The sequence below is a fragment of the Spermophilus citellus genome (genome assembly GCF_964194105.1).
Source record: "Spermophilus citellus genome assembly, chromosome: 6".
Classification (NCBI taxonomy): domain Eukaryota; kingdom Metazoa; phylum Chordata; class Mammalia; order Rodentia; family Sciuridae; genus Spermophilus; species Spermophilus citellus.
The window spans coordinates 156,229,781-156,255,755 of record NC_138187.1 but is presented as its reverse complement, the minus strand read 5'-3'; the positions used below and the strand labels follow the sequence as shown (position 1 = coordinate 156,255,755).

The 25,975-nt window shown below is 45.5% G+C and overlaps 1 protein-coding gene across 2 annotated transcripts in view; it reads right to left on the bottom strand.

Annotated features, from left to right (window-relative positions):
- ASTN1 (astrotactin 1) overlaps positions 1–25,975 on the bottom strand; it is a gene marked incomplete at its 5' end in the record, with an annotated part of 280,379 nt that overhangs the window by 160,747 nt on the left and 93,657 nt on the right. For both annotated transcript variants that reach the window (XM_081298255.1, XM_081298256.1), the window contains one exon: positions 18,204–18,391. In XM_081298255.1, coding sequence (XP_081154381.1) covers positions 18,204–18,391 — 188 coding nt within the window. The remainder of the gene's footprint in view (positions 1–18,203; positions 18,392–25,975) is intronic.

Sequence of the window (25,975 nt, the reverse complement as noted above, 5' to 3'; positions counted from 1 at the left end):
CCTCTCATGTACTCAGGGACCCTGGTCCTGTTCTCTCTTACAGTGGCACTCCAAAGGCAGAGTCCTTATCCTGGGAGGAATGCACAGTCTACGTAGTTGATGGTGTGCTCTGTGAAGATCTCCAAAGTCATAAACCACTACAGAAGGACTACAGCCATCCCACTCCACATATTTAGCTTCCCTCTGAATTCCTGCCCTGGTTCATTCCACTCACTCACCACATTCCTCCTACAGCATTGGTATAGTGGAAAAGGAAAACTAATGAGAACTACTGTTGCCAGGCGCAGTGGCACACACCTGTAAATCCCAGCAGCTCAAGAGGCTGAGACAGGAGAATCTCGAGTTCAAAGCCAGCCTCAGCAATGGAGAGGTGCTTAGCAGCTCAGTGAGACCCTATCTCTAAATAAAATACAAAATGGGGCTGGGGATGTGGCTCAGTGCTGAGTGCCCCTGAGTTCAATCCCTAGTACCAAAAAAAAAAAAAACAAAAACAAAAAAACAAAAAACAAACAACAAAAAACTACTGTTTAAGTGCTAGCTAGGTACTGGATACATCACCTAGCAGATTACAGTCATTACTTCATTTAGTACTACCAATAAACATAATAGTAGAAATTACCATTTTCATTTTTAAAAGAGAAAACAGAGGGTCAGAGGAGCTGGAATAACTGCACATATTTACATACAGGCATGAGGTCAAACCAAGATTCAACCACTGTGTCTTAATAATGTGGTTTCAGGACCTTGTAGGATAGGAAGGGACCCATCATTGTAATCTGGGCTCCAGTCACCCATCTTTCCATCTTCTCCACTTAAACTCTGGACTGCCTTGCTTCTACACCAAACCTTAGGCTAGTGGGGACAAACATCTACACTTAGTACTGTCTGTACTGCCTGCCTCAATGCCCCTAGTCCTCTTCACATAAGCTGGATCACTGGGTGAGCTAAATGCATGACTTCCAGCAATAATTTAATTGTGCCCAAAGTGGCCATACTTTCAGGCTGTCATTTTGACCAAGGCAGGGAATACCCATGCAGATAGCAGTTCTTGGAGAGATGCTTTTTAAAGTGAACTCAACTGTCTTCAGAATATGAGGATGCAGAGGCTCAGCCATTTCCTGGAATGCAGTCAGCTGGGCATCCTACAGATCTGGGTCTCTGTTGTCACTAAGCCCTTGTTCTGCAATCGGAGACCTAAGAGGAATACGAGATGGTTTCTACAGTATAACAACACATATAGAAGACAGACGGGGGAGAAAATGTCATACTTGAATGCTTTCAGGGAAACTAGAAACCATATTACAGTCTGGTCACTCAAAAATGTCTGGCCAATAGGTTTGGAGAAGATAGGAAAAATGCTATGGTGACAGTTTGCTTTAGGACCCAAAGTATGACAACGGTCACTCCCAATTGACATCATTCAAAACTGGCCAAACACGAAGGCAAACATATATTCTTTCTGCCCACAGAGCTCCTCCAACTGGTAACTTGATTTGACTCACAACGCTCAACATTTCAATCATGAACTCCAAAGTCTAACCCAAACCCAGGAGAACAGTGGACACCTGCAGCCACGTCCCTTGTGTCACCCCAGCTGTGATTCAACCGTGACCTCCACACAGGGGGCATGATAGAATGAAGAGCTGTAGCAAGGGGACCTAAGGGGGAACTGAGGGCACAGGGGAGATGCTGACATACACACGACAGAGCCTCAAATGCCAAAGTGCCTTCCAAACCCAGGCTCCTTGTCAACTCGCCCTGCCTAGCATCCAGCAAGAGGCAGAGCAGAGACTGGTCATCAAGAGGCTTCTCTTGGGCCACACTACGTGCTGTTACACCTCCTTAAAAATTACTAAATTCAGCTTCTCTCTGGAAATAATCAAGCACAGACTCTAGAGAAGAGGCTGGTTTATGAAGGCAGTTTCAGAGTGAGAGCCCAGCGTCCTCATCAGCACAGGCTTCGTTAAGCCACCAGCTCCAACGTCAGCAACATATTGTCTTCAGCTAATTATATATTTTTTTCCTGGCAAAGCCACTGTACAAATCTTCATATCCTTTCCTATCATTAATTAAAAAAAAATAAATACAACAAAACCCAACTGCCCTGCCTCCTCTCTCTGGGACCACTCACCCATGCCACACATGCCATTGGCTCTGATCTTCTGGTTTCCCAACCTTCCTTTATCATATCTGGGGTTTGGGGGGCACAGTGATGAAGTGAGGCAGACAGCTTTCCTTCACATAAGCTCAAGTCATTCTCTAGCTCACCACAGCTCACTTTGTTCCCAGCTGGATGCTATTATATACACCAGGACCTTGGCCTCGGCCCTGGTGCTCACCAAAGATGGGCCAGGGCAAAGGGAAGCTGGAAGATGAACCCCAGTTTTTTCCACCCGTCATGGAAAGTAACCAAAGGCTCAACTCTGCTATTGTTGGTCCAATTTTAATTTACTGATCAGTGGCTCAATCATACAGAGTGAATCCCTGGGTCACTCTGATCCAGCAAGACATTCACATGATACAAAAGCAGTCAGGGCTCTTGCTTCCAAGGCAACTGACTAGGCAGACATCGTCTGCCTGGCCAATAATTCTAAAGCTGGGTGGGCATGTTTTCCTGATCCCATGAGGGCCATTCCCAGCCAACCTGCAGTATCATTATGAATTAATTCACATTGCAGTATTCAGGAAGTTTTATTTTTATATTTTTTTAATGTTTGTGATTTTTTTTCCCTATTCTTAACACATTCTGTTAAGGGGAGAGATAAAGAAAGAGATAGAGACAGAGTGGTAGAGAGAGACAGGAAGAGAGAGAACAGGTATCTGGTATAGAGCAAATGTGCCCATTTCTGAAACGTTGTTCTTCCCTGCCCTGACCCTTCCTTCCTCGCCATCCTAGGCTCTTCCCACTCTTTTAAGTCCCAGCACACCTCCCTCTCCTTCCTGAAGCCTACTTTGATTACTTCAAAGTAGAAGTACAGACAGGTTGATTTCTTCCAACTCCTAAAGCAGGTATTTCCTAATTAATACTCAATCCCAAATTCTGATGTTCCCATATGGTAGCTCTGATGAGTCTTGCAGGCAGAGATCATACTTCATAAGCACCTTCTCCAGCCCCTACCTCAGCAGAGTGCCCAGTTCAGGGCTGACCCTCAGTAACACAGAACTGCTTGAGGAATCACGGGGTGCCACATAGCCCTGGCTCCGCAATGCAGGTGAAGTAAATAGCATTACTGTTGCACCATGTGCCAGCTCAAACCCAGGGACCCCATCTGGGAGCCTGTCTTCATGTTCCTTGGTTGGCTCTGGGAGACACTGGGCTGGCTCTGAGGGACACAGCCCTGACTGCAGAGGCCTCCTGGGAAAAAGCCAGCTGCAGGAGGGTGCTAGCTTCCTCACCCACAAGGATGCCCAAACGGCAGGTGCAACGGCAGGTGCACCCTGCAGATGCAACGTGCAGAGAGAGAATGCAGCTGCTATTCAGGAAGTGCCATGTCCTGGCTTTACTCAAAGCCACTCTAGCTCCTACTCTTTGGTGCCATTAGCAAGCAGTTGTGAGATGGCTCAGGGCTCAGTTACATAGTAAAATTAACTGACCCCCACTGGATCTAACTGTTCCTGCTCTATCTAAGGAGCTCTGTATGAATAGAGTCTCATCACCAGAGGTCAAAGAAATTTGTCATCAAATTTTTAAATGTCTACTTAGCACTTAATTATAGGCAGAGCTGTACATGTTTTACAAAGTGAATGGTGTAAAAAAGGCCCCTTTTCCTAGGAACTAAAGCTCTAAATCTCATTTGAATTAATCTATGCATGATATGTATTAATTTATACTTACTTATGCTAGTATTTCTGTTTCTGCAGAGCAACTGCAGATAACATGGAAAAGTCCTCACCAACTCCATTTTGTAATTGGGGAAGTCAGCTCGGCTTTCAGGAGGACCAAAGGCTGTCAGCTTTCCCTGCCTTCTCACCATGACAGATGAGAGCTACAAGCTGGGTGGACCCCATAGTCACCCTGAGGTTCAACGTACTCCAGCACCTGCTGTAACTCCAGCTTTTACTCTCTCAGTGGAGAAAGCACATGCGAATGCAAGTCAAATGCGAATGACCTTCCTAGAGGTCATTTATAACTCGAGCTTCACTCTAACAGGAAAAAGGAAACCCGTACAAATTTTAGCACTTTGCCTATTGTTAGAATCAAACACACTTGTCACATCTTAACAATTGATGGGGACATACCAGGTATCATGACTCTACCTGTGAACTGCAGAAGTGTGAAAGTGGCTACTGAGGACAGGAAAACAAGGCAGTGTCGGATTTGTCCAAAGGCCAGGCCAGGAGGAGCCCTGCACACTACTTCATACCACACGGTCTCAGCCCTCCACCTACCCTCCACCTACACCAGGCCTCAGAATACTCAAGACTGAGTCTCTGGAAATCTTTCACAGGGATTTTGCTTATGATCAATCAATAAAAAATCATCATAACTATTATATAAATTAGTTATTCATATTATTAGCCATACTTTAAAAATTATACATATTCATACAATAATATTACATATATGTATGTATGTATATAATATTGGAGGGGAGATGGCCTTGTGACCCACCTACTTCTGGTGTGAGTGACAGTCTTCCCCTAAGGTTCTTATTCTGTGAATAAGTGAAAGGAGAAAGAGAAGTGAGGAAAGGGAGTCACAGCCACCAGAGATGTGACCAGAAGGGTTGAGCTACAGAGGAAATGCACCGACTGAACATGCCCCTGTCCCAGCAGTGCCACTTATCACCATGTCACTTAGCCATTCAGCCTCATCCTGTTTTGTATCTGGTCAGACTTGCTCAGCCTTCCTCCAAGGGTTGTTCATTCATTCCCAAAGTCCCTTTTGGCCTCTCAGCAAAAGGCCAGGCCCTCCTCTAGGATACAGAGACATACAACCCTCTCCACTGCCCACGCCCTCAGAGGAGCAGTGCATAAGCACAGATAAGGACAGTGAAGACACAGGCAGCAGGGATTGCACAGCCCCACCCCTAAGCCAGCCCAGAGGACAGGTGGCAGGAAGGGCCTCCTAGAGGGAGTCATGGGCAGAGCTGAATCTAAAGCAGAATAGGAAGAGGTCCTTTCACTCACAGCAAAGGAGAGACGTTCTCAGCTCCAGAAGTTCAAAACACAGCAGGGGAGGCCCAGGAGTCAGGATGGAGCTGAGGCAGGGTGGCTAGAATAGACAGTGGGAGGAGAGAGTGGAGGAGACGAGGCTCCGGCCAAGGGAGAGTGACATCTTGGAATTCAGCCTCTGGGTAGAGGGTCTTCACCAGGAAGGGGACCACAGGCCAGGCTGCGTTAGGAAAAGCCCAGTGATAATGAGAGAGAAGTTTGGAAAAGAAGAGGGAACAGGGGAGAAACCTGGCCTCAGTCCAGGGACAGGGGTCTGCCCCAGCAGGAGCAGCAGAGAGGGAAAGAAGTGTGGAAAACACGGTGAGCAGAGACAGCTTGGTGAAAGGAGGGCACAGGAGGAGGATCTCACAGCCGGGGTGGGCACGGGGCTGGGACGAAGAGGGTGCACAAGGGGAATCCTGGGGAATAAGAATGGATAGGAAGACTGAGACCTCTCTGTCCCCAAACAACGAAAACACATTATTTTTGCCGAAGGTTTTCTGGGGTCTTTCCCCCTGACTGTTCTTTCTCTGGAGCCCTGGAAGGGTCTCAGGGGGGAAAGCAGTGTTTCATGCAGGTACTTGTGGGAATTTCTGAATGCAAAAGCAGAGCTTGGGAGCTGCGTGCCCTGCCGTGCAGGAGATGTTGTCCCTTTCAAATCAAATTTTTTTTTCATTTGATAAAATCAGGCAAAAATGAACCTCAGAACCAAGTTTGATCAAAGAAGCAAAGACACTTGCTAAGAAAGGTCAGTGGTCAGAGAGGAGAAAGGGAGTGGGGAAGAGGAAGGGACATTGAGTCTCCAGTGCCTCAGGGAGGAGCCTCCCATTCCTGAAGGAACCATGGGACTGACCCCGGCCTCCTCCAGAGGCCTGTGCTGAGAACCAGTGAGGCCCACCTGGGAGGAGGTCACAGGGTGCCCTGTAGCTCCCAGCCCTGTTACTCAGCAAGGAGCAGCCCAGGCCTGTAGGGAAAAGGACTTTCCCTTCTAAAGCAGCTATTTCCCTCTCCTAAGAAGAGGGCGCAGGCAGCTGAAGCCACTATGTCCATGAGAAAGAAGCTGAAAAACACCGACTGGGAAGCTGGCCAGCACCCACTCTGCCTCCGGCTTCACTCAAGTCACTCTGGGCAGAAGGATAAATGTCCTCTTCTTAAAGGACTCAAAGTCCTCCAGAGGAGACTCTGGGAGATTCCCCCTAATTGAAACCCCCGAAGCTGGAAGTTGGAGGCCACTCTCTCAGCCTGCTCCTCGTGTGGTCTTAGAGCCACTCTACCCTGCCAGCAAAGGTGGGGGTATGTTTAGAGACACACCTAGGGGACCTGGAGGAGCAGAGCTCCCAGCCCTGGGCAAGCAGTTCAGCAGCCGGGCAGCTGCAGAGAGCCCCAGGCGAAGAGCTGTCAGCCACCAAGCCCCTTCCAAAGGACCAGCCAGAGGCCCCCCATGGAAAGTGACAGCCCCCGACCAGATGGAAGTTCTTCAGCTCCCCCTGCAACCACACAAGCCCAGCGCGTCTCCCACAGACCACCATCTCATGTCCATAAACGGAAGGAAGGAAAGCAGAGCTGCCGCAGGGAACGGAAGAAAGTTTTCTCCACACATTAATTTCCTGTGTGTCAGAGAGGGTCTAGTGTCCCATATGTCCCTCACTGCCATGATCTGAGAAGGTAGCAGCCCAAGGGGACTCTCAAGGTCATCCAACCTGGGATTCGGGGGCAGAGGACATAACCCAACTATGCTGTCCTGGTATGTGGCACGCCAATTGCTGGCAAAGGGTTGAACATTTTTATTTGTCATTAATTTTTATAAAAGATTAGCTTTCTCAGTATGTATTGAAACAATTAACTACAATATCAAAACCATAATTTTCATCTCAGATAAGATGGAAATAAGTTCAAGCTAGCATAGTCAGTCGATTTAAATAAAAATATCCAGAAAATGCCAAATACAAATTGTATTAAAATGTGGTCCCCAAACAACAACAAAGAAACACGAATCCCTAAAGTTTGGAGAACAGTTATTTCAGTCGAGCCTGACATTTTCAGATCAGAAAACAGATTCAGGAAGATCAAGGGGCTTGACTGAAGTCTCACTGGCTTCTGGGGGGGAAGGACTGCGATCAACGGCTCCTGACTTGGATCTGGGTGGTGCCACTGGACCTCAGGTGACCTCAGGCTGCTCGTCTCCCGGGCCTAGCTCTAGTCACTGCTGAGGAGAAACAGGTTTGATGAAGTCTCTGTGAGTATCCTGGGTCTAGGGCGGGGCCACACTGCTGCAGAAATACTCTGTAAGCAGAGTCCCAGCTGGGACCTGTTGGTGTTGCCCTGTTCCCAACTGAGAGGGAACACAAGGACATTGATCATGACTTGGAGAGGCCAGGGCCTCAGATGCTGGGCTCTAAGACACAGCACTGGGGAGGAAAGGGCTAGGATCAACACACAGCTGAAAGCCCAGGGATGGCGACTTGGGGGTGTGCTCCAAGACATTTAGAGAATGAGAGGGAGGTTTTGACCTCACTGTCGGGAGCAGAGCCCGTCTAGGTTTGTCCTCTGTGACAGCTTACCTCACTTTGCAAGAACATGGCTAGGGTCCATGAGTGACAGATGCTGACATGGCCATTCTTACAAACCCCAAATGCTACATGTCTTAGTCCCAAAGCCATCCATCTTCTCCGTCAGACAAGGTGTAGGTCAGAAGGAAATGAGGGCTGTTCCTTTAGTAAGCACCTGGTGTCTGAGCTCCCGTGCAGATGTGCAGAATAACGCTATCTTTCTCCACGGTACTGGGATGGCAGAATTCCACCTCCGGAGATCTCAAGTAGTTGTATAAATCCCGAATGTTGGGACTGTAGCCGGGGCCCAGCAGGTCTCTGATACTATTCATTGGTACCAGCCACAGCAGGATACATCAATGGCCCGACACCTCATGCATCCCAAGTCAGAAAGCTACTTGCATCATCTGGGGCTTTTCACAGGCATCAGCAACACTGGTAGGGGAATCAGCAGGGCCATCATAAATAGGAAGGCGGCAGCAAAAAGCACCTGACCTTCCCAGATATGTCACGGAGACCCCTCCTCAACCTAGGGGAGGACCACTGACATCAGCCTCTCAGAGGCAAGACATTTAATGAACTTGAGCAGATACTGAAAAGTGTTTTATAAGACAAGATCTAAAACTGTTTCGTCTACCCTGAGCCTCATCTGCAAGGTGAGAGCCACCACCACCTCCTCAAACCCTCGGGTATCTGTCCCCACACAAACCCAACTTATCATGACATCATGTCTGGAAGCATAATTCTACTTTCATTCTCAAACAATTATATTCAGTAGTTTGCTGCAAGGGAGTGTTTTAACACAGCCTGGCATTTCATAAAAGTCTACTGTGTACATCAAAGTTGAAACCGAGCAGGAGCCATCAGACTTACAGGGGAGAAAATAGCCTATTTGCTAATAAGCATCCTATTTAAACTTCTCTTGTCAAGCCTAGGCACAGTGTTGTTTTCAACATCTGTCTCTGCTAAACCCATCAGTACCTCTCAGGAGAGGTTAATGTGCTTGGATTTCTTCTGAATTGGTGAATACCACATGCCTTCAATTTATAGCAAGAACAATCTTTGTCAAAGCCTGCCTTAAGTGACAATTATAACCAATCTGTGAGGATTGGACTAGATCTAACAAGTTAACCATTTTTCACACTGCAAATAGGACCTTGATACTTCCCCCAAGTTGTGAGATTCTAGACTTTGAAGACAAAATGAGGAGAATGTACTAAATCAAACTGAAAAAAAAAAAAAAAAAAAAACTATGGACTCTACTCCAAATGTGGCCCACTGGCCATTTTTATAAAATTTTATTGGCATTCAGTCATGCCCACTCTATGGTGCCTGTGGCTGCTTGGGTACTGCAGTGCTAAGTTAGTGGTGAACACAGAGCTCAGAGGCCTTACCATCTGGCCCTTTAAATACCCCAGGCCTGGATGACCGCTGCCATTGTCCATGCTAGCTAGCATTCTGTCCATGGGTATATGGCTGGCTGCACCTACTAAAGCAGCCAGGCCTTGAAGTCAGATGTAAAGCAACCTCAGGTCTATGAGAGAATCCCAGAACTTTAGCGATCAGAAGACCATGAGGGAAAGATGATGATTGGGAGGAAAGAAAATGGCACCAGGAATCAGAGTGTCTGAGCTTTTACAGCAGCGTTGGCCGTAAACATCAGCCCCCAGTCTATGCCTGTTCCTTGTCAGGAATGAGAGGAATAACAATCTGGGTATGTGGATGCCTGGGCAGGAAAGCAAGTCCCATAATGACATCATTTGGTTTGATTAAAAAAAATAAATTAGTGAAGTTCTTCCAGGGAAGTTGGAGCTAGGATTAACATCCTTAACCACAGGCCACCTGCTAGGAAACCCTGTAAACAGTGAAACAGATGTGGCCTAACAATGCCCAGGATGTACATGGCCACATCCTACAGTTTGTCACAGGCCTATTCTATTGCCCTGATGTCTCTAATTGCCTCAGTCTTTCCCCTGAGCACAGCTCCTCCAGGACTCCTATAAGAGGTTGCTATGATCCCAACTACTTTTCTGGCTCCCTCAGGTAATGGGTCCCTGGGTAACACATTGCATGCAGAATTGTTACAGGCAGCTTGCATAGCACCCCAAGAGTTTACCTAGCTAATATTTACTGGATGCTTCCCATGGGTCCAGCACTACAGGAAGTGCTTGATAAGCATCAGCTTATTTAATCATCAGAAGAGCCCTGTGAAGTCGGATGCATCCTTACCCCCACTTTATAGATACGGAAAGTGAGTTTAAAGGACACTTGTACAAGGACACTAAAAAATCTGTGGTAGTGGTCAAGTATGGTTTAAATTGGTCTCCCTGGTAGCAAAGCCCTTGCAGTAAACTACGTCCTAAAATTCAATACCATGAACTGAGAGGCCTCGTTGGCTTCTCAATAATTAGTGTGAACCCAGAGTCAACCCCAGGCTTCTTTGGAATGGTTGGTATTATTGTCCAGGCCAGCTCTGCACCATTTGAAGCTCAGAGACCACACCAAGATAGCATCATCCCCAGTGGCTCTACGAGACATCCTAACCTTCATCAAGCGAAGGGACTCTGCTCTGTGAGCTAAAAGAAGTAAAAGACTCCACGGCTGGAAAACAGGAGAAGTCAGCCAATTCTGATGCCACCAGCTAGGAGAATCTTGTGGCAGAAATGAGTCTGACTTCAGAAGCCTTGAATCCTGGCTTCACCTCTCAGGGCCTTTGTGACCTTGGGCCTATGATTTACTTTCCCTCTGCCTCAGTGTTCACATCTGAAAAGTGGAATTAACACCTATTTCACAAGGTTGCTGTGGAAGTTGATTGACAACTTTGCATAAAAGTGATCCTCGTACAGGACCAGTGATACCAGGGCTTAGTAAGTGTTAGCTTTATTACTACAAATATTACCAGTTTTTAATATTGATTTAAACCCAAAGGAGATTATGACTCCTGCTTTCTAAAGGATCTTCAGGGATTTGGAGGAACTAAATACTCAAAAGTAAATTGTTGGCTTCTATATCCAGTGAACTAAATTGCTGAACAGAATATTACATCAAGTGGTTAAAAGACATTGGTATCCTTATGAAAATTTGCCCTCTCAATTATATTCCTTGCTATCTGGAAAGATGAAGAAAGATAAGGGCCTCTATGAATATCAGAAAAGAGAAGAACAGAACCACAAAGAAGGTGTAAAGAATGAAGGAATGAAAAAGAGTGGAGATACCCCACCTGGGACCTGGTTCTGCCAACGGCTATCCTTGAACCTTACATATTAACAAAGTGATTAAATGCTCTGTGAAAGCAGAATCTTTTCTTATTCATCTTTTGCCTAGTTAGTATCTAAAAAATATCTGAAGCCTAGAGAATATTGTGGAATCCGAGAATCAAAATCTAAATGAATGAATGAGTCAATGATTCTTTTAAGTCAATAGTAGGTAGGTCAGTACCGATTTTAAAATACTTTTATATGTTTCCAAAAATTTCCTGTGGAAATGTGAGAGTTTACAAATGAAGAAGGCCAAGCTTATTGTTACACGACTTTCACAATTTTGGAGTTGAAATTTCCCAACTACTCTCTTTTCCTCCTGCCAATAAGCCCACTGGCAGCTGTGAGTTGGTGAGGCAGAAGCCAAGGTGAGCAGGTGGGTTTAGCAGAGCTGAACAGAGTCTGAGCTTCTGGGGTGAGCGGCCTGGTGGAGCCACAGAAAGAAAGATCCACGTTCCAATATGGCGGTGGGGTCCTAGTGCGCATGGAGTTGTTAGAGTCGAAGGAACAATGGGGCAAAGTGTCAGATTAGTCTCAGCAGACAAAAGTCAGCTAAAAATAAGAGATGCTAAAGAAATGGGAGATAATTATATACTGACATTCACTGTGGGCCAGGGGAGGAGTTGGGTGCTTCTCAAAGTAAGAAACTAGACTCCACCGACTACCACCATTCGAATTCTAGCTCTGCCAACTAAGGGTTGTTTAACTGTGGGTAAGTCACTTAGCCTATCTAGACCTCATTCCCCTCATCTGAAAAATGCCCTGATAATAAATCCTACTTCGTAATATTGTGATGAGAAAAAAATAACAATCTATATCAAAAGCACTTGCAATAGTTTCTGATGCATAGGAAATGAAAAATCAGATTTCAACCATATGTAGATGATGATGGTGAAGGTGATGTCCAGGATATCTCCCGATTGTCCTATCAACTCTCCAAGTTACATCTTAATATGCCTGTTGCACTGAAAGAAGCAATCAGGGAAGCACTGTGGTTGAGCCTCTGCTAAAGGAAACAACACCCAAGTGTGACAGGAGCAGGAGTGTGCTGTGTAAGTCCACCTCCTCACAACCACAGCCAACAGGAGGATAGACACACCCTCCTACAGGACAACATGACACGGCAATGAGCTCAATCCATCTGGGTAAGGAGTTAGATTGGGGAAGGGGAAAGCAAAGAAGTTGACAGCAGGGGGGTCGAAGTTGGGAACACGGAACACGGAGAAGCTGAGAGAAGTAAGAAGGGGTCACAGAGGAGGTGACTTGATGGGTCAAGGGAACTGCAAACATATTAAAGCATCAAGATGGAGAAACTCTTACACTAGACAAAGATACTAACTCGTAGCAACAGAAGCAAGAGGGGCAAGTGCAAGAGTCCAGCCACGACTTCAGAGGCTGAGTGCTAATAACATAACTCAGATCCTGAACAACCCTCCAGTTCCAGGCTCCATGAAAATATACGTGTGGGATGTTTTAATCAGGAGAACTACAGTGAAACTCCATTGCAGATAGAGGCCGAGGGAGTCTCCACTCTCTAAAGCCGAAGAGCAGGTCCAGTACATTCCTTCTACTGATGAGATAATGAGGCTTCCGAAAAGGTCAGCAGATTACCTGAAGTGGTAAAGCCAGGGTTTGCCGTTCACTCTTCCAACTCTAAATGGAGGACAGCTCTCCCTTACAGACCAGCTCTTACTTTACACAGAGAGCACCAAACAAGCACGGAGTCCATGAGCCACTGAAAAGGCCAACAGACCGGATCCCTGTGCCTGATGCATCTTGGCAAGAGACGCAGAGCCAGGCGAGGGAGGCTTCCAAGCCAAGCCTTACTTGGCCCCAGGACAGCCCCAAAGTGGACTCTGGAACCTCTCGGCTTTAGCACGTCCGCCTTCCATACCAGCAGAGCAAAGAGGTTTTGTTTCAGGGGTCTCACTGATTAATTTAGAAACTGCCCACCATCCTCCTCACAGAAGGGAAAACACTCAGTCATGGTTCTGCAGGTGGCCGTCTGACCAGTCAGTCAGTCCCGTGATGGATGGCTTGAATCGATAGCAAGGTCTTCCTCAGATGAAGAAAGACGTGCTTTTTGTCTTTTCTGACTTATTACTTTGGTTCTGTCCATTTTGGAAACATAAGGCCTGTCTAAACTCCTCTTGAACCTCAGAAGGATGGACCCTGATAAATCAGGGCTTCCTGAGTTAGATGGGGCAAATATCAGATGGCCATAAAACTGCAGAAGTGACCCTGATTAATGAATTTGCTAATGAATTTTTGTAACAGATTTGCTAAAGGTAAAAGGTGCTGACTGACTCTCTCTCTCTCTCACCCTCTCTCTCTCTCTCTTTCTCTCTCTCGTCCCATGGACACTTAATAAATATCTGATGGTCCCGATGGAAGTGATCACCTTGCTGGGGACTGCTCTTCTCCACCCTGGAAGTGTCATGCTCTATGAGTCAAGAAACAGTGCCTGGCAAAGTAGCAATGTGACACTCGGGCAGCTGCCCTGATGAATACAAACATAAGGACAAGGAGGGGCACTTTGGCACAATGTCATCATTAGACCTCAAAGGTCCCCAGAGGTATGTTCTCGAAGGCCCCAAATGTTAGTTTTCCAGAATGGAACTTCCCCAATTGCCCTTTCTATTTGCTGGACTCGGGGACACTATGATAACACCTGCAGCCTCTTTTGTCTCCAAACTTTGTTCTTTGTAATGTTTCTCTCAAGGGAGAACTCTGACCTTGAGCTTACTTGGAGTTCCCAGGACCAGGGAGCCTGGGGACAGGTGAAGGCCTCTGGTGGCAGGTAGTAGCCAAAAGGCATGGGAGCCTGAAGGTACTGACAAGTGACCTTCCCACAGCTGGGCTATGGTCCTGAGCAGCACCCAGGCTTGATTGATGGGTTTCATTCACAAAATGCTCATGGGGACACACAGATGCTCAAAGATACTTGCCCTGCCCCCCACAATTGTGAATTGTGCCTAAGAAGGCTAACTATAAAAGACATTCCCTACCAGTGGGAGTTATCCCAATAAAAAATAGAGAGTCAAGCAGACAGACAGATAGACAGGAATAAAACTGAAGCAATTTCAAAAGGGTGCTTGCTGTGAAAAATGTATTTAATCAGCCTATATGCGTGTAAGAAATATATTAATACTGCTATCTTTAATGACAAAGATGAAATAAACAGATAATATTGACATTCTATTAGGCACCTTCAAATTCTTTTACAAGCTTGAAGAAAAATGGACACCATATGGTAAATTAGCAGAAGTACAATATAGAAATTTAAATCCACAAATAGTGAATATCTATGTACAGTAATATTAAAATCTAGTTTTCTGTGGAGTAAATAATTTGCCTTATCACTAAAGAATTTCTTCACTTTGGGTTTAAACTCCCACTCAGCTTTAATTTATCAATTCTGCTTCACTTGTTCAAGAGTTTGCAAAAGAGTATCCTTATGTACTTTCATGGTTCTAAATGTCAATTACCTTGCAAAATTTGAAATAAATCTCTTCAGCCAAGTTTGAATCATGCAGGAGGTTAAAATACATCATTTGACCCTCAAAGCAATAATATAAGATTATTTCAGGAGGGAAATCCAATTATTCTACACAAGGAAAAAAATGGTGCCTCTTTGGAAAAAAATAATTCAAAAATTTTAGAATGTGATTGAAAAATTTTAAAAAAAGCAAAAGCTTTTTCAAAGTTTTAAATTGCCAAACTCCCAGCTGGGGTATTGCTTTTCTGCAAGCCCTCAATTTTGCTGATGACAGATTTATCCTGGGCACAGTATAAAGAGGACTTGAAAATACTCATTCATACAGAGTTTAAGGGTACAGAAAAAGGTTTACTTATATTTCCCACTCTATCATTGCTTGTATTTGTGTTTAAAACAAAAACATAGTAAATGCAAAATATGAAAATAAACAGTGGACCTTGGATTAAGAGGATGTAGATGAGGTCAGTGTAAATACAAAACGAGAGAAAAGCAAACCTGAAGGGTTTCACAGACTCATCTGAACAAAGTATAGGAAGTATTTAGGATTATCAGTGAAGCTTTTAAATATACATTTTTTTTTCAGCAAGGGAGTAAAGGTTGGACATACTCATGTGACTTCGAACCCATCTGAAAACTGTCAATATTGATCATTACAGTTAATGAAAAACAGCCCTGCTGCTGTGATTTCATAACTAAGAGGGTTGAGGTGATACAATCTCACTTAGGTTTGTTTCACTACCCAACACTGTTGCTAGTCAAAGGATTTCACTACTTTCTGGATTTTAAAATGCTGCCATTCCAGATGCCTACTTTTCCTCCAAAAGATATGGTATAAAGTGAATCAAATGAAGTCTACCAATCCCCAGTCTCTTATGAAGAAGCCACCAGAGACCCCAGGAACGACATCTTCAAAAAGGATACCCTCAGGCTTGATTTCTGAGCCGAGGGCAGATACTCAACTTCAGGCTTTGAAACTGTTTCTACAACAGAATCCTGAGGATTGGAGAGGCAGCCTGCCAGGGTGTGTGGTGTGGAATGGGAATGGAGCAGGGTTGGCTGCAGGATGCTCCATTGACCCAACACTCTGGACACGCATGGGTTTACATCTTCAGTTCGCCCCAAGGTCTCTGTTCTCCTGCAGAGGTCAAAGGCCTTCCTGAATCTTTCATGGACATGCTGGCCTGTCCACATCCAAGAGGTCAGGCCAGAGACAATACCAGAGTTCTCCCATCACCTTTTGCCTGTGCCCTTTTAACCTCTGCCTCCTCTGGTCTGGTGGAAAATTACCTAGAAAAAAAACTGAAATAAAGCTGAAAGATGGTTATCTTCTACTTTATTTGGAATAGACAGGATCATTGGTGGTCTGTCCTGGGGGACTGATAGCACACAAAGGAAAGATCTGATAGGGTTAAGGCTGACTCTTCTTCACTCTCAATTTCAGGTCCACTTTCCATTAATCCCTGCCCAGAGGATAGCATAAAAAAAGCATTAGTAATGTAGGGCTTCTCATAGGGTTGACATATTTTAAGAGTGAAGACAAGTTCCTAAAAAAAAACCCTTTGGGATCCTCAGTCAGCACATTTCTGTTTTCAAAGCCTCCCACCCTCACAAACGTGTGTGCCCCCCCCACACACACCTATCTGGAGAACTTTCTGGGGCACCTTATCCTGAGGATGGAAGGGAGGGTCCTTGCAGTACTGAAGCCATGGAGCAGCCACCAGGGCAAGCTTCAGACTGTCTTTGGAAGTTTCACACAACACGTCAGCCTCACCAGCCTCACCAACTGACAAATTGTCCGTCTCAAGTTCTAGAGATCTTTCTATCAGACGTAGGCACATCTGATTCTTGGAACTCTCTGTAAACTTTTCTTTACCCTATATGCTTTTTATGGATTGGGGGAAAAAAAGACACACAGAAAAGAAAAAGAAACCAGAGCTACTCATGACCACCACTGCTTCCCACATGGATGTGTGGCTGGTGGAAAGTCCACCTGTGCAGCCTTCTTTTCAATCAAATCATCATGAAGACAATCCCATCCTTGGGCTGGTTTGGCTGATCTCATTTCTCTCTGGAAACTAGAAGCCACACTATGAACAACCTTCCCTGAGAGAGGGGACACTGGGTTTTGATTAAGGACACGTAGGAATTGTACCTCCTATGCATGCACCTCAATTACTCTGTCCGTATGAGGTCTGGCAGCCTCCCTCACCTGCTGCCTCTGGCCTTACCTAGACATTGAGGTTTACCATTTGCTGTTCAAGGACTCTCTTTCCTGCACCACGAAGTGCCTTGCGTACATGCAAGTAACCTGTGCGCCAGTTATTTATAGGGGTGCTGACTGAAGAAAAAAATGAGGAGCTTACATGCTGAGATTTTATCAGAGATTTTTATGGGGAAAATTTCCATCCTCAATTTTTAGGTAATGGAGATTTGTATATATCTAAAATGTGCTCAGTTTCATTTATATCGAACTAAACAGCATATAGTGATGGCACCAGAGCAATGGGTGAATTAAAGTTAGACCATGGACTAAGGTGATTCTGTATCAAGTTATTAACAGTAAAAGATCCCATACCCTCCCACACTAATAGATAATCAGTCAAGTCTCAATCTGCTACCCTATGAGCAGACAATGTATCGGTTTATCAGTTCAATAACAATATATGAAATGCCTGGTGAAACAGGATTTTCTATCTCCATTGGAAATTTCAGTCATTTATTCCACAATTGTTGATTAAGCATTAACTATATAAATGCACTGTTCTAGTTACTGGGGATTCATCAATAAATAAAACACCACCAGACATGCTTCCCTGACAGACTTGCCATTGCACTTACTCTCTAGTGAGATTAGAGGACACAAGTTCCTAGAATTTTAGGAAGCATCTCTAATGTTCTACATAGAAGCTGATGGTAGTTTTCAGCTGGGCCAGAGTGGGAAGCAAGTATCTACTGACATGCCCTTTATTTGTAAAGAGTAGAAAAAGCCAGGATGCTGATTTCTCCCAGCTGGGATAAAAGAAAAGAGGACTTGGTAGCAGCAAGCAGCTAGAGATTGAGTCATTCAATAAACATTTATGGAGCAGCAACTCTAAAATATGGTGATGTACTGGTTGAATAATTCCCTTCTAAGGCAACCCATTGTCCCACTTGACATTGTCCCTGGTTTGTAAGAGCTACTCCATATCTGGATGTGGTCTTAGAGTGGTTGGGGAACTGTGCTGTACAAATACCTGCAATGGTTACTAGCAGCGGGAGGGGCTGCATTTCCCACAAATGGGGAGGGCACGTTTACCATGATCAGTGATCATTACGGGGTTGGGTCTCACAGAGCTATGTCTATGGCTGTGGTTTGGATCTTTTTATCGCTCAAAGATTCAGGTCTTGGAAGCTTGCTCCCGAGCAGTGGTAGAGGGAGGTGGTGGGGAGCCGTTAAGAGCTGGGGCCTAGTGGGAGCTGCTTGTCACATAGGGCCATCCCTTCGGAAGGGCTGCGGGACCCCAGCCTCTCTGCCTTCCTGTTTGGTGATGTTATTTCTGTTTCCCACACGTGCTCCTGCTGTTGCCATCTGCTGTGGTGTACTGCAGCAGAGACGGCCCTCACCCGAGCTCAGGTGGTGCAGACGCCATGTCCTTGAACCCCAGAACTGTAGGCTAAAACCGTTTTCCTCCCATCTAGTCTTCTGAGACATTTGATTAGGACAATAAAAAGCCATCTCACACGTTTATGGCCGTCTTTCCTTACCATGACTGAGATGTGCAGGATCCTCAGCTCCTCTTCGGCTGATTCATGCTGGGGCTCTTCCGTCGGGTCCTGCCCAGGAAGACTCGGGGCACCATCTTGGTGATGGATGTGAAAGAGCAAAGTGCCATTCTCCAGCCACTGCTGCCTCCAGCGTACTAGAGGGATGTCCTCCGTGTTCCCTGAGATCTCTAGAGGAGGAACACCAAAGGCAGAAGTAAGAATCTGAGCAAGGTTTTCATCTTCTTCCTCCACACTGTACCAACCAGCCAGTTCTGTCCGAAGGCAACATAAGGCTCCGACTACAGTTAGGCTGGACTCGCTGCTGCTCACAAAGCTCAAGGAAGGGAGGGATTCTCAGAAGAAAATTATCCACATCGGTCTTTCCACCATAAATCTAGTAAGCCAGGTTCTCACCCATTGAGAAAAATACTGAGGTGCAAATTCGAGTTCTTCCCCTAGTTCTATGATCAATAGCATCCTTTATGCAGCACAGTTTGAATACCTGATAACCCCCGAGGTAAATACAAGTTGTTTGCCTCTTGTAAATTTGAAAGTGTGAGTTCCCCAGCAATTACTCCTAGACACACCAGTGAATCTACCATGGAGAGAGTTGGTAATTACTGTGCAGAGAACTGGCATTTATGGAATAGTCCTGGGAGGTTACTGCAGAGCTGTTGGGGCTGACAGGCTATTTCCAAAACCACAATCATTTGCTGCATAGTCCACTGGAAATGTCGGATAACTGGCTATGACAGGTAAAGTAATGTTTTAATTCCCTTAATTTTTTTTTCTCTTCAGCCTTGAGAGCAGAGGTAGAATGCATAAAGAGGAGGAGGGAAATGGAGTCTTTTCCGTCCATGCAAACACTCACTTGCTTCTCAGGGGTCCAGATCAAAGCAGTGGACTACCATCAACAACAAAACCCCAAATCTTGCTCTGCACTTTGCACTGTAGTACATGTTAAGGTAGCGCTGCAGAAATACCCTGTTGTGTGCACATCCCTCTCGCTTATATTCCTAAGTAATATCATATGAGAGCTTTGAGACATCCCACAGTAGAGAAACTGATTAACCCAGCCCTCCCTGAACCTCCTTCAGCCCTGAGACCATTTTATCTTTAACAACCATTACCACACTATGGGACCGGTATGTTGCTGAACACTTTTTAACTAACCATTGCTTTATAAAATTTTATTTTCTTAAAGACATGGCTTCTTCTCCAAAATGTACCACCTTTAACAACAACAATAAAAAATGTATGTATATGTATGTGTGTGTGTATATATATATATATATATATAATTTATATATTCACACACACACACACACACACACACACATATATCCCAGAGACATAAAAAAGATTTAATAGATACATTTAGAATGTATTCTCATCAAGTATCATAACCATAAAGAGGAAAGCAATTTCAAATATTTATGGATTTTATAAACACCTTTCACTATCTGTGGGAGGGCACAAATGGCATTATTTAATTATTTATCCCTTCACCTGTTCAGCAGACATTGGGCAAGCATTACACACCAGGCACTGTACTAGGCTCTTGGGTGCTAACTGGAACCAGGCCCTCCACAAGTTCCCCAATGCCACCCAGAGTGAGCAATGGTGGAAAGTGTTACCCTAGGCATGTGACTAGGTTTCATGGGAGCAAAGGAGAAGGAAGCAGTGATCGTTCCTGGGCAGGGGGAGGAAGAAGGAGGAAGGCAGTCTCCTTAGAGGATGGTGACACTGGTGCTGGGCCTGGTGAACAGTACGTGGAGTTCCTCTCAACAGGTAAAGGAACAGGTATGAAGACACGAATCATACAACCAGAGATATGAAAAATTATGCTGTATATGTGTAATAAGAATTGTAATGCATTCCACTGTCATTTTTTTAAAATATAAAAAAATCATATTTTATCAGGTTTAAATTATGAATGTTATTAGTAGTCCATAACAGTGATCTTTCTAATGATTTCACTAAGTATGAATAAAAGTATTATGAATAAGAAATATATATAGGATGGCTTATTTTTTCAATATGGCAATCATAAACAGCAAGATACTCTTATTTTGTTGAATATGAATATCAATTCTTCTGGATGAGAATCTTATAATAGTTTAACATTTGTGAAACCCAATAAATTTTACATTTACCAAAAAAAAAAAAAACAGGTAAAGGATGTTCAGGAGAAGTAGGAAGAGAAGGAGGGAGAACGTCAGTGGGCCCTTTCTGGTAGGCCACTGAGAAGGTTTCATGTGAGCCATAGGTCACTAGCCTGTTCCAGAGGATGCTGATAGGATTACCAATCTCGTCCTGCTGTCCCACACACCAAGGAGAAGAACAAACTGGACAGTGTGAAAGAGGCTGAAAAATGGTGACCAGAGCCCCTTCATGCTCAGCCCCCCTCCCCAGTCGCCCTGTTGGGTTGGTGCCATCCACAGTCGGAGCATGACCGTACAGCACAGGGAGTGAGGATAAAAGATCCCCCGCACCTTGGTCCTGCATGGCCCCCTCTGTTAAGTGCAGTGGGGACATAGGCTTCCGAGTCCATCTTTCCCCTGAGGAGGCTTTCCTGATTTCCAGGTGGGGAGAAACCCTCAGGAGTGTGGGTATTTGGAGCAGCAGCTACCGTGCAAATCCTCAGCACAGATGCCACAATCACTTGGACTCTGACCCTTCTAATCAGTCCTCAGGCCTTCACAAGCACCTAGGATATCACAGACGCAGTGAAGGATGGACCAAGTGCACCCGCCCGTGGGTCAGTGGGCTGCTAGCACAGAGGCCTTGCCTTGCAGGCCCGCCCACCAAACCCCTTTGTGGGTTATTCGTGTCCATCCTTCCAATGGGGACATCATGATTTTGCCCACATGGACTCACCACAGAGGGGAAAGGGGAAGGAAAGAGACCACCCTGCCTGCCAAGAGCATCATCAATGTTTAGTTTCAAGATAATTAGACAAGGACAGCTTCTTCTTGGATTTTTTTCCCCTCTCTGGGCAGACCTGACATGGAAGAGCTCAAATCTAAACAGGAACTTATTCACTTATTCTATGTCTGGCCCTGGTCAACTAATGAAAAACCACACAGGGCACAGTGAACGTCAATTTCTTCCCCAACAGGACTGAGATCAGAACTTGGAAAATCTGCGTAATCACTGTGGTCTGGGCTTTAGCAGAATATCTCAAGAAGAGGAAATGCAAGACAGCACAGTCCTGAAACCCCTGGAGGGTAAGTTATAGGAGGTGATAAAATAGTCTGATCCAAAGCCACCCGAGAGACTGGTCCAAAGCCAAAGAGACTCCCAGGGAAACTTCTCTACAATGTACTAAATAAAACAAGTGCCAGGAGGATGCTTCATGGGCATCTGAAGATGCCACAGGTGTCACACTGTGGAGCCAAGATACCTGGAAATGCAAGGCTGCCCTGACTTCACCATGTCCATTCTTCCTTTCCACAGACCTCTCATCCCTTGGCACCTCCCCAAATTCTAGAACTGCCTGAATGCGTGGAAACCAGGGTGCCATTTATTCTCACGTACATGGTTTTGAAGCACAGTTTGCCATTCAGAAAATTGGGCTACATGGCTCCTCCTCTCAAGGAGCTTTCCCTCTAGCAGGAAAGTTAAGCCATGGCCATGAATAAGCCCTCTGCGTAGTAATAGCAGGGCTGAGGTAGAGGCTGGAGCTTGGCTGGGTGCACATGGATGGCAAGAAGGAACATGGGTCAAAACACTGGGGAGGCAATTTCAGATGAAGAGTATATGCAAAGGAACGGAAGGATAATACCTGTGTGCAGAAACACAGGAGGTGAGGCTGCCGCAGGTAGGATGTAGAGAAGAATGGCAGCAGACCTAGGCGAAATTCAGATCGGTGCCAACTGCCAAGGTTGTGAATGCCAGTTTAAGGAGTTCAGGGCTAATGGCACGTCGTCCACGGTTTTGCTCAGCAGAAGTGTGCACTAAGTCACCATTTAGAATGATAAGAAGACCCAGAGAGAGAAGGGAAGATAAACTTGACTCGAGTCTCACGGTGACTCTGAGTACTGTGTTCTGCAGGAACTAAAACTGTGAAGCAGAAAGCAGGCTAGGCACGGCTAGGTGGATAAGTTGCTCAGCTTTGAGTTTTCTCGTCTGTTTAAGAGGATCTGGGTAGATGAACTTCAAGATCCGTTTGTAACTTTGATATCCCACATTTCTAAGTCGGGAAGGGATATTAAGTTCAATGTTCCAAACGATGTCACACATTCTCTCAAGTATAACCCCGGCTCCATCCCTGCTGTCCCTGGGCACACAGGCTGGACAGGTTTGAAAGGATTAGATCAGAGCGTCCCAGACCCAGGCCCTCTTCACACTGGACCGCAGATGATAAGAAAGACTCTCATTCATGCTCCTACAGACATGTGTGACTAAGAAAGAAAACTCGTAGCTTCCTCAGCCACAGAGGGCTGTGATGGTAGGACGTCGGGCAGGGGAAGTCACAAGAGAGAATAATCTGGGATAGGGAAAGGCAGAGAGAAGGAGATGAGATGAACTCACTTTTAAATTAGCCTTAGTCATTGTTCTAAAGTTAGCTTGTGTGCTGTGAGCTTATCGTCTCTTTGTGGGGTTAGCTTAGGACACTCAAAACTTTGCTGCAGAACTCTTCCTTCCGGCTTTACAATTTCCCTTTACCACCCATGCCCTATTCCTTCATAGTGTATGACCTCATGCTGAGAGTTCCCAGCCTGAGCTACTAAAGAAACCCATCATGGCAGGATCAGAATTTGCCCCAAAGGACCAGATCCAGATCCATGATGTCCTTGTTCAAAGAGTTTGACTATTTAAATTCAAATATGGATTTTGAGCTGGGAAAATTCTGCAGGATCTTTTCATTCACTGAATTATGGTACAGTGGCTTAGAGCGGTCCTGGCGTCCGGGGACCCTTTTTCACTCCTAGCAAGTCTGAGTTTCAAGCTGAATCCAGCTGAGTCGTAATGAGGTTACCACAGTTGCCAAGGTCAAGGCGGGAGGAAGCATTATCTTGTCAATTCTTGGCCTCGTGTTGAGGGCATCTGAAGAACTAACCCTGTAGTCTTTCAAGGTTGAGGTTGCCACCCCCTGATGGCCATTACTGACTGTTGAAAGACTTTGCTTAGATTTTCAAACTTGCTGTTGGTCTCAGAGCCTTGCATCCAAACCGAATTTAATACGCTTTCTCGGGGGTTCTCCAGAGCAGAGTTAGGAAAGGACTGGATCAACTGAAGGACAAGTGAAGTGTACTGCTCTGAGAGGTCCCTGTTGTTTGAGGACTGGGAGGTATCTAGGGGGTCTTAGTTTTGCTTGGTTGTTTTTCCATTACGTTGAGTGTCATATTATGAATAGCCTTCTATCCCTCCTGAAATAATTGCAAGGAAAAGAGGACATCTCTAAAAATAGAATCTAACCGTACCTCCACCTGTGCTATCTCGGTGGCCATTAGGAGCTTCCCTTGGTGATGAAGATTAAGCTCAGAACTATAGTAGTGATGAGCCGACTATCGAAAACTAAGAAGAACAAATGGACCCTGGCCATCAGATGGACACTATCACTAGGGTTACCAAGGATAGGCCTCCCACAGACAGAATTGGCCCCTTTTCTCTTTTGTTCTTTTTTACTTTCCTTTTTCCACCCTCTGATTTCAAAGTTTGAAAGATATTGATGGTGGGCCTCGTTTCCCACATGGTTTCATTATGGTCTTCTGACCGAAACCATTAACAGTGGCATTAACTTTCAACACCTCTGTAAGAAAATAACCTGCCGAAGTCAGGGGTTAATAACGGTAGGGGATCGCTAATTATCCTGCAAATCTTCACCCTGGTATCCAGCGTGACACAGTCTTTAATGTCTCTGGAACGGCAGCCTCCAAAGACCCCAACCTGTTTCATAAACAACCACAGCAGCACATTAGTGTCCTGGCCATCTGTGAAGAAAGATGAGAGACAGACAAAGAAGAAGGAGGTAGAAAGGACACAGTCGAGAGATGTGAGGAAATGAGACCAGCCAGGGAAACTGTGGCCTTGGGTGGAGTCAGGGGCCTCCACATTGCTCTCCAGAGGGACCATGTGGCATGGAGACCATCCCACACCCCAGAAAGAGAGGGGTCAAAAAACAGCACCCTGCCAGGTCTGAGTTCAACCAGCACAGGTGCCAGGCACACGGAGGGTCTGCCTGAAGTTTGGGCCTTGAAACATCCGGCTAAGTAGACAACAAAATGAACGACCCTGTAGACAGACAGGAGGTCTTCTGCGAAGATGTTAAGAGACCAATCAGCTCCCTGTCAGTGTGGGGCTGCTTCCCATCATGGCATCCACTGTCCCCTGCCTCCAAACAGGCCTGAGCGATGGCTTCAGAACCACATGGAACACGTGCTTTAGGGCAAGATAGCTTAAAACTTCAAAAATCTCTCATCCAACAGCTGTTTTCTCAAGTAACCAGAACTTTCTGGAATTGCTGGGATTTGGAATAGAAATTTTCACATGTACTCAGTAAAAGATCATTGAAGTTCTCCTCCCCTTCTCGGTGACATTTGCCCTCATGGTAAATACAAGAGGCTGGGAGTGTCACTGATCCAATGGAGAGAAACAGAATGGCAGGTTAGAGACAGCCACACACAGGGGTCCTGGGGAGACCATTGTCGTCTCTGGGGCTCCCTCTCCTTATCACTCAGTGATGGGACAGATGGTCTCTGGGGACTCTCCAGCGCTGACCCTGTCCTTCAGTGACACAAAACCAGACGTCTCACCTGGCTTCAGTTAGACCTGAGTCAGGTGCAGGTGCTGTGCATTTCTGCGTGACAACGGGGTAGAATTCTCAGATTCTCCTCTTGGAGCTGGGAATGCTTCCGTCTCTGTCCAGCCTATTGATTTATATGCTAAGGACTGGCTGGAGGGAAACCCCTGAGAGCAACCTACCAAAACTCCAATCTTGGGTCTCCAATGAGAATCACCCACAGAGAGAGGCTACCCAATGTTTCTAATGAGTTATTGGCCTTTGATCAATTATGCATATGTGATAAGAAAGCTCCAGCTGACCTCTCTTGGTGGCTCCACCAATATCCCTCTATAGAACTATTCTCTGCAAATCTGAAATGTTAACTTGCTTTAAAGCTGCCCACTCACCTACTTCTCCTTTTCCAGAACAGGCAAAGATGAACTAAAATGAGCCAACCCAGGGAGCAGGAATGATAAAAGAAAGCCAGCAAGGACCACAGAGTCCATAGTACGTTGTCTCGAGGGCAGCTGGGGGCGGGAGCTGCGGGAAGCAGAGGGTGGCTTTTTAAATCAGCCCTGATGGGAAGCAGCGGAGCTTTCTATGGATACTGCTGGAAGTAGGTCACTCCACCCTACTCCGCGCTGGCATGAATAGCAATCCAGCAACTGCAGGAGCATTCTATTTACCTAGCCATGGAGATGAAAACATTCCTGTCGGGGGAAAACGCAGCCAAAAGGTTCTGACACAACTAGAGAGATGAGGAGGCATTCAAATGGCTTGTGATTTCATCCAAAATGGTTTGCTTGTTCCTTCCACTGTGTTTCTCTGGATCTTTTCAAACCTCTGCAAAGAGTTTATCCACATGATACTCATTAAAGTCTCATTTGAAAAGGGGGAAAAAAAGCCCAAAGCTCTTTGAAAAAGGCCTGGTTCTCCAAGACGCAGATGTACTGGTAAAAGGATTTCATACATCTATCTAGTTCTATTCTCCACCGCCACCCGACTGACCTTTGTAAATTGAGATAACGGCACACATTTAACA